The sequence below is a fragment of the Centroberyx affinis genome, unplaced genomic scaffold (genome assembly GCF_046629955.1).
Source record: "Centroberyx affinis isolate AG114_WGS23_722 - 3 ecotype Tasmania unplaced genomic scaffold, CSIRO-AGI_Caff_v1 ptg002440l_1, whole genome shotgun sequence".
Lineage (NCBI taxonomy): Eukaryota > Metazoa > Chordata > Actinopteri > Beryciformes > Berycidae > Centroberyx > Centroberyx affinis.
Genome location: NW_027280683.1, coordinates 36,275 through 43,974, shown reverse-complemented (window position 1 = coordinate 43,974; position 7,700 = coordinate 36,275). Strand labels below are relative to the sequence as shown.

At 41.2% G+C, this 7,700-nt stretch overlaps 2 protein-coding genes across 2 annotated transcripts; one reads left to right on the top strand and one right to left on the bottom strand.

Moving 5' to 3' along the window:
• Positions 1-1,032: 1,032 nt before the first annotated feature.
• Positions 1,033-3,838, bottom strand: ndufs6 (NADH:ubiquinone oxidoreductase subunit S6). The gene is made up of 4 exons (XM_071533843.1): positions 3,678-3,838; positions 3,030-3,083; positions 2,237-2,359; positions 1,033-1,167 (listed from the first exon to the last, which is right to left on the bottom strand). Exons 1-4 carry the CDS (start codon positions 3,819-3,821, stop codon positions 1,099-1,101), a joined length of 390 nt encoding a protein of 129 aa, XP_071389944.1. The 5' UTR covers positions 3,822-3,838; the 3' UTR covers positions 1,033-1,098.
• A 1,090-nt stretch (positions 3,839-4,928) lies between these two features.
• Positions 4,929-5,309, top strand: mrpl36 (mitochondrial ribosomal protein L36). The gene has a single exon (XM_071533844.1). The coding sequence runs from the start codon at positions 4,929-4,931 to the stop codon at positions 5,307-5,309; it is 381 nt and encodes a 126-aa protein (XP_071389945.1).
• The last annotated feature ends 2,391 nt before the right edge of the window (positions 5,310-7,700 follow it).

The window sequence follows — 7,700 nt, the reverse complement described above, 5'->3', positions numbered from 1 at the left end:
TCTGGAGCCTGAGCCGAGCGCGGGCCAATTTGGCATGCAGAGGTCTATGGAGAATAAGCCTGATGAAATATATATATGATCTTCTTCAAACATGTATTGTTCCGCGCTGCTGTGTCTTATCAGGCTGGCTCCCTCCTGATGTCTTCCAGGCTTGGCAGAGCGAGACTCTACAGCGGAGGCTGGGGAGGGCCGATGCACAAGGAATGCTAAGGTCCTCTCAACGCTCCTCAAGATAAACAGAGCAGAGGCAGGCCATATATTGCCTACTTATTGATGAGAGCAGGTTCAAAGCGTGGATATCACAAGTAAACAATTATTCATGTATGACATGAAGTGAAGCCATCCGTTTCCTACTTCTATGGATAACAGTGAGCCAGATATCAGATTTGATAAAGTGCAGTGTGGCCCTCATCTCACTTCAGTATAAATCAGCACAGCAGGCTTTTATGGTACAAACTAAGTCAAACCAGTTTTACTGCAATTACTACTTACAAACCCCTTAGTGTCCCATTTAAAACAACTAGCTTTGTTCTAGTCAATTCAATATAGTGTCTAAAAAAAAAAAAAAAAGAGGGTACACATTACTTAGGCTCTTAACTCTGTACCCATGTACCCAGACCATACAGATCTGTGGGACACTGCTGACCTCTGCCGGCCACAGGGAGAACTGCACCCAGCTATCCACCACTGGAATTATAAAACTAGAACTGCACTAGTGCCAATAGGGGTGATAGCCTGAATCATTTTTTAAGCGACATGAAAGCTCTGCAACAGTTACATTATGGAATTCAAACAAGCATCAGAAATTGCCTAAGAATGTGCATTATCCATTTTACAATTTATAAAAATCTCAATGCAACTTCACATAGCCTCCTTAAATCATCAACAAAAATCATTATGCTAACATGATGTATGTGTGTTAACCTCTCATAATAATAATTTAAAACAACTGAACACATTCAATAGTTATTATGAAATATTTTGAAATCAAAAAGGTTATGTTTGTCCAAACAGGCTTCAGAGACAGAATGAAGAGTGGATATAATTTATTAACCAGAATGACAATTTACACAGAACAGGAAGGACAGAGGAGGCGTCTCAATGATGATGCTTCTGCTTGAACTGTAATCCACAGTAGCCGCATGTGCCCACTCTAGTATCTTTATCCTGGAGACACAGAGAGGAAACATGGTATAGAGAGTCAATCATTGGGTACCTTTGCATGCACTCTAATAATCCAATGTGACCCTCATTAAGGCAATAGCATGTGTCATGTAAATGCCTTATCTTAATCAGAGTAAGGGCATAATCAGTGTATGCATAAGCCAATGAAAAGATTTCTGCTCAAACTTTCTTATCTATATTTTGCCATGTAAATACCTTAGCCCGAGTTCATTCAGTAAATGCATGGGTCAGAAAAAGGTCGTAGAGGAAGTTGACCCAGATGCAGTGGTGGTGTGTTTGTTTAAATGAATGACAACATGGTGACAAAAGTGTTGCATGGTGCATTTTCTGCTGTAAGATGTCACTGAGAATAACACTGCTTGGATCAAGGTGTTCTGTATGCATATCAATGCGATGTGACAAAATGTTCTGACATGCTCCATCTGACACTGAGATGAATGGATTTCATTGCTTCACATCGTTCTCTGAGTAAACTAACCCGATTATCAAATAAATAAAAGTATTGCGTGTATGTAAACATATCCAGTATTATGTCTGAATTCCAGTCCTATATGATGAACTGAAGTTTGTAAGTGAATGCTACTTGACAATATTATAGTTTACTCATTGTGAAAGTACTGTGCTGTACTATAATGGGCCTACTATCGGTCCAGTATACTACTAGCACACTTTGGTTTTCCTTTACCAAGCACACGTGATCCTGTTTGGGTAGAAGAGGAACACAATGACCAAATGACCAATGATCAGAGTAGGCCACTAGCAAATATGTTTGAAGTTATTGGCATGCTTCAAGTACCAACACTGATGCCCATGAATAATGCAGGCACTGCTTGGGGCATTCGGTAACAAGAACAACTTTTAATTACAGCGACCCCATCATGCTAATCAGTGTAACTTTTACACACCAAAATGCATCAACCCTCCAAGTTTCATCCAAATCAGACCAGTGATGTCTGAGATATCATGTTTGACAGACAGATGGATGGACAATTGTATCATGTGGGGGACAAAAGTATTTAGTCATACTAGTGTGTGCACTTCAGGCCCTTACCAGGTTGATGTAGACTTTGGGGTGGCCCAGGGCTCCTCCACCTCCATCACAGGACACCACTCTGGCTGAAATGTCAGTCACTGGCTCCTCTGCCACCAACTTGATGGCAAAGTTCTTGTTCACCTGGAAAATAATTTGACGTGGACACAGTCCACACATTTGCATTGTTATCCCCTGGCAAAAACTAGTAAGCAAAATGAGGTCTAAACTAGAGAGTATTCCTCATTTTGGCAGATATCCATTCAACCAAGCAGCACTTATTTCACAAATATTTCAAGTTTTAAAATTGGTTTAGTACAAAAGCACCAAAAAAACAAAAAAAACCAAAAAAAAAAACCACACCAAGAAATACATGGTGATATATTATTGAAATGCTGTGTAGTGGTCTGAGCATATGGTGAAATGAGAAGTAGTAGATCCTAAGGATTTGGGAACAGGTCATCTGTGATCTTTGACAAGGCTTATATGTTTATATTTGAGCAAGAAAATGCTGAATTTGACATGGTGTTTTCCTACTACAAAAAGTACGACTGCGCATATTTTGAACAACAGAGGTCATCGTTACAAAACACAGCATCAGTGACGCACACTTAACAGTCACACTGTGTGTGCACCATTTGGGAACACATTTCTTGTCCAATACCTACCAGTTGAACCTCATTTTGATCCAGGTTAACTGGCAATATTGAACAGTAGCTACCTTTTAAGATCTGTGAAATATCTAGTTGATTTGTGACCTACTCATGAATGAGCCAAAGCTGCGCAGTAACCAAAGTCGCCACATATAACTTACCTCTTTCTGTCTGCCAACGAATCTGGCCCTCCTGGGATCATTTTCATCATACACCTGAGTGCAGGGAACACTTGATATGAATTGGATCATCAGGCAACACCAATACTTATCAAACACAATTTGCTAGCTCTGGTAAAATGTATTTTCCCAAAACAACGGCATCACTTCCGCTTTCTGCCACAACTATTTCTGACAAGATTGGGATTTGGGTACGCTATAGCATTACCAACTAATAATACAACAAGGCTTGGAACCGAGAAAGTACATGCAATTAGCCAAAATTGGACTTGCTCATCCAGAGTTAGTTTGCGCTTGTTGGACATCGGTAAGCAGAGATCGATTGGCTGAACTTTGTGCTGCGAAATATGTGTCGTTATACAACTTGTAGCTCTATCATGCTTTGGTAAGTCTGCTTAAATACAGTGGACTGACCATTAGTGGAGGGTCGTCATACAAATTTCACGGGATAGTGAAAAGAGGATTGTCAGACGGGGAGATTTCTGCTGATGCCTTGTCGTTACCTGTCCGATAATGGACCCATTACGTTTACTAGCTAGAACTACTGGCACAACGCTAAGGTTAGCTAAGCTAGCTTCTCACCTCCATCCGGGACTAGAGAGCATACGCACGTATTGAATAAAACCTTACCTGTCCAGTGTGGGTGATTGCCTCGCCGGTACTGGAGACGTCTAAGCTGTAGCGATGTGCAGGAACGGCAGACAACCTCAAGGGTGAAACGAGCACCTTAGCATTTTTACTGAAGGACAGAAACCTGCCCGCTGCGGCCGCCATGTTTACAACTGCCTGTTTTCCCAAGATGCTTTGCGAGAAAGCCTTCCTACTCAGCCTCTGCAGGGTCCTAATAACCCTATATTTTGATCTTATTTACATATCTTTCAATCACTGGTGTCGTTGAATAAACAGAATGCATTACTACTATCATACTCAGTATAATTTTAAAAATTGGTCTCGTTGTGCTTTCAAGTAAAAAAGAAGTAGCGGGCACGCAGAAGGACCCTGAGGAGCACGTTACGTGTCTTCTCAACGTCACTGACGTCGTAGACCGGAAGCAGTTGTATCCTAGAAGAACAGCACCGCGGCCGTGTAGCGGTGATTAAAACGCTACATTCGGGGGCATAACCCCTGTTTTGAACCTCTTGGGAAATCAGAAAGGTTTGTGCATATTCTTCGATTTTGTGATACGACAATGACAAGGCGAAATAACACTTGGTTTCGGCCGGTTTCATGTCTGGCCTTGAACGCCAGCAGGATTGACTGCATACATGCTTGTCTCCTTGGCATGTAGCATAACCTAGAATGGCATTGGTTTAATAGTAGTGTGTATACATTGTTTTGTTACGCAATGACGACCATGGTTTATATCGTGGTATACACATTAATCTCATTACGGTCTCTGTAAATAGTTGAAATGAACAAGGCAAGTAAAGGTGACAATGTTCTGTGTGTGTGTGTGTGTGTGTGTGTGTGTGTGTGTGTGTGTGTGTGTGTGTGTGTGTGTGTGTGTTGGGGGCTCACTGTTTACTTGAAACAGCCCCCTCATCCCTTTTTCATACCAGCCTCTGCGTCAACCTACTAAATTTTGGGGAATTTGGAAATATAGGGGTATGAGTCAGTGTATACACGATAGCAATGAACTGGTGTAAGATGTAGGCCTACATTAGATTAATATGGATTTACAATTACAATTTCACATTTGGCAGACGCTTTTATCCAAAGCGACTTACACATGAGATTTGCATACAACACAAGCAAGTTTCTAGATAGGAGAGAACGAGAGTAAGTGCTATAGAGCTAAGTTCTGGTCCAACAGGACAAAGGTGCTACGAGACAGTGCAACAAGTTAATGTAAATGCCCTTGCTCTCTCAGGCTTTGACACCATGGCACCCCTCCTGTTGAAGCACCTGGTCAGTTCCCTGACTCGCCAAGTGGCCCAGGTGACCCGTTTCACTCTGAGCTCCTCCTCACCTGCAGCCAGTGTTTCCAGATGTCTCTCCACCCTCACTGCAGCGCCCAGCAGACTGCTGCTGTCCTCATCCAGAGCAAACTCCATCCAGCCCCCCTCACCTGGATCCTCTGCCCAGTGCGGAGCGTCCCTGCTGGGACGGTGTCAGCATCTTCCCTGCGTCCAGCCCTCTGCAGGGATGAAGACCAAGTCGGCCCTGAAAAGACGCTGCAAAGACTGTTTCATTGTTCGACGGAGGGGACGTTTGTTTGTGTTCTGCAAGACAAACCCAAGACACAAGCAGAGGCAGGGATAAAATGCTGTCTACAAGTGTTTTGAGAGTGTGGAGACTTTTATTTTCTTGAATGTGTTCTGACAATAAAGTGTTTGACTGACCATACCTTTCATTGGTAAAAATAATTTACAAAATATTAGTACACAAAACACAATGAAGAAAGTTCCAGCATTCTTTAAACTTTGGCATTTTCTTTATCTTCCAAAACATTTTAGCCTATATGGGGAATGCTAGATTATTTACGATGTTCAAACATTAGCCAACTATAATAGCTTTCTCTTAGTAGGCCTAAATACTTAAACAATTGATAACAAATGATGCTGCATGTATTGGCACTACTAATTATTGTAAGTAAAGTGTGGCCTATCAATAACAAGGAACAAACCAATACCAAAACCAATGGTGTTGGTGACCTTTAGCTAATGGCTACTTGGCTACTTGTTGATGAGTTGGATTTTTGCTATAAGTGAGTTTTTTTCTTTTTGACATAGCTATATTAGCAACAAGCGCGAATTCGCAATAGCTGCGACCACGTACGCGCATGCATACACGCGTGGGGAAAATTTTGTGGACCAACCGACCGACAGAGCGAGCTGTAGAGCCGCTGGTCGCAGCTAAAAATGAACTTGTTGGTATAAAATGTTGCTCAGCTAAACCGTGTGGCTAAACATGCTAGCGCTAGCCAGATGCCTCCATTTAGCGGCAGGAAGGCACACCTGTCTGCTCGCTGGTTTTACCATCCTCTAACTATAATGTTCACTTGTTTTTAACCTAATATGCAGTGTTTCATATACTACTTGCAGTAATATTTGCATAGTTTCTCACCTTGTAAGCCGGAGGTTTACTGAATAAGGAGATAGTCCAGTAACACATGAAAAAAGTTCCAACCAAAAACTGACTTCCAAAATAAACGCTCCAAACAAAATGACATCCTACAGGTGCGTTCAAAATTTGACAATGCAACACATATTTTTAAATACAAAAATGCTACTTTGAAACATCTCTTGATACAAATGACATTTTCTTATTTTGAACTTCAGCCAATTACAGATTACAAAATATGCAAAAGTAATTGAATACATATTTCAGATGCATTTAATTAAAATATAGTTATTGACCCCTTGTTTATTGTCTATGGATTATGTAATATCTGTAACATAAATCATGTATCTTAGTATGCAAACATGTTATATCTGACTTTTTGCATTGTTCTTCCACAAACTGAACCACATGAGGGAGCCAAAGTCTTAGCTACACAAATAACTGAACCTACAGAATCCAGCCTGCCAAATAACACATTTGGCCACTTCCACACTTGATTTCCACTGCCTTTTACTAACCACAACTAGTTTATTATCATCAAGGTTTCCCGCACGGTTCCCTCAGATCAGAGTTTAGCAGTTTGTTTGAATTATGAAGTTGCATAAACTGCAGACAGCATGTTCTGCCTAAAGTTGTCACTTCTCAGGCGCACAGTTTCGAGAAAGAAATGACTGTTTATCCTAATGCCAAGCCTCACCTTTTGTGTTATTACTGAAAGGAAGAGAAAGCACAATGCACACAACAGTATTGACAGACTGGCAACCTGCAAACAGCGCAGCCATGGAAACCTGAATCCTCTTCAAGGTGTTTGGCAACAAACACAAGCTCCAATAACTCTGTTTGAAAAGTTTTTCTAAAGGCTGAACATTTGCTGATAGAGGGAGGAAGAACAAAAAACTGTGTGTGTGTGTGTGTGTGTGTGTGTGTATACCTGTTTTTTTTTATCAGAATGTTTGTCTAAACTGATTTCCAGACAGCACAGCAGGATGGATATTGATCTCATATTTGCCTTTATGTGCTGGCATTTCACTCAAACACACACCAGCCTTTCTTAGGCAGTCTGACTGCAAAGATGCTATCCAGCTTCCAGCATCTTCTTATATGTGCCCTATGAGTGAGTGAAGTACTGTGAATATGAAGGGCATCAACGGGTAAGAATATCCCCTTGAAATAAATGGGAAAAATGGAGTTAACCCTCTGATCACAACCAACACTGGGTCAGCGAGTGAATAAATTTGGCAGATATCCAGTGAGAACATTCATTTTTAGTATGGGCAGGAATGAAACCCCTAAAACACATCTGGATGTACAAACACCCTGTAGGATAAACCATTCAACATCTGTGGCTTTTGAGAATAAACAAAGTCTCCATAAATGAGGAAGCCGTTGTCATCTAATAATTAAAGACACCCAAAGATGTCAGGCGGCACAAATTGATGGGTGGATCAAATGCAACTTCAAATACATATCTCATTTCAAGCCCAAACACACATTCCACGCAGTCTCACAGAGTTCTTATCTGTGTTTGTGTGTTTGTGTGTGTGTGTGTGTGTGTATGTGTGTGTGAGATAGGTTGTCAGATAAGTGCCC

Bases quoted from the DNA above. Each gene is read 5' to 3' on its own strand.
- mrpl36 (XM_071533844.1), top strand. From the start codon at position 4,929: ATGGCACCCCTCCTGTTGAAGCACCTGGTCAGTTCCCTGACTCGCCAA.
- ndufs6 (XM_071533843.1), bottom strand. From the start codon at position 3,821: ATGGCGGCCGCAGCGGGCAGGTTTCTGTCCTTCAGTAAAAATGCTAAG. The intron at 3,084-3,677 runs GTAAGGTTTTAT...CCCTGCACTCAG, and splicing joins CAATCACCCACACTGGACAG to GTGTATGATGAAAATGATCC. The intron at 1,168-2,236 runs GTAAGGGCCTGA...CTGTGTCTCCAG, and splicing joins CCAAAGTCTACATCAACCTG to GATAAAGATACTAGAGTGGG.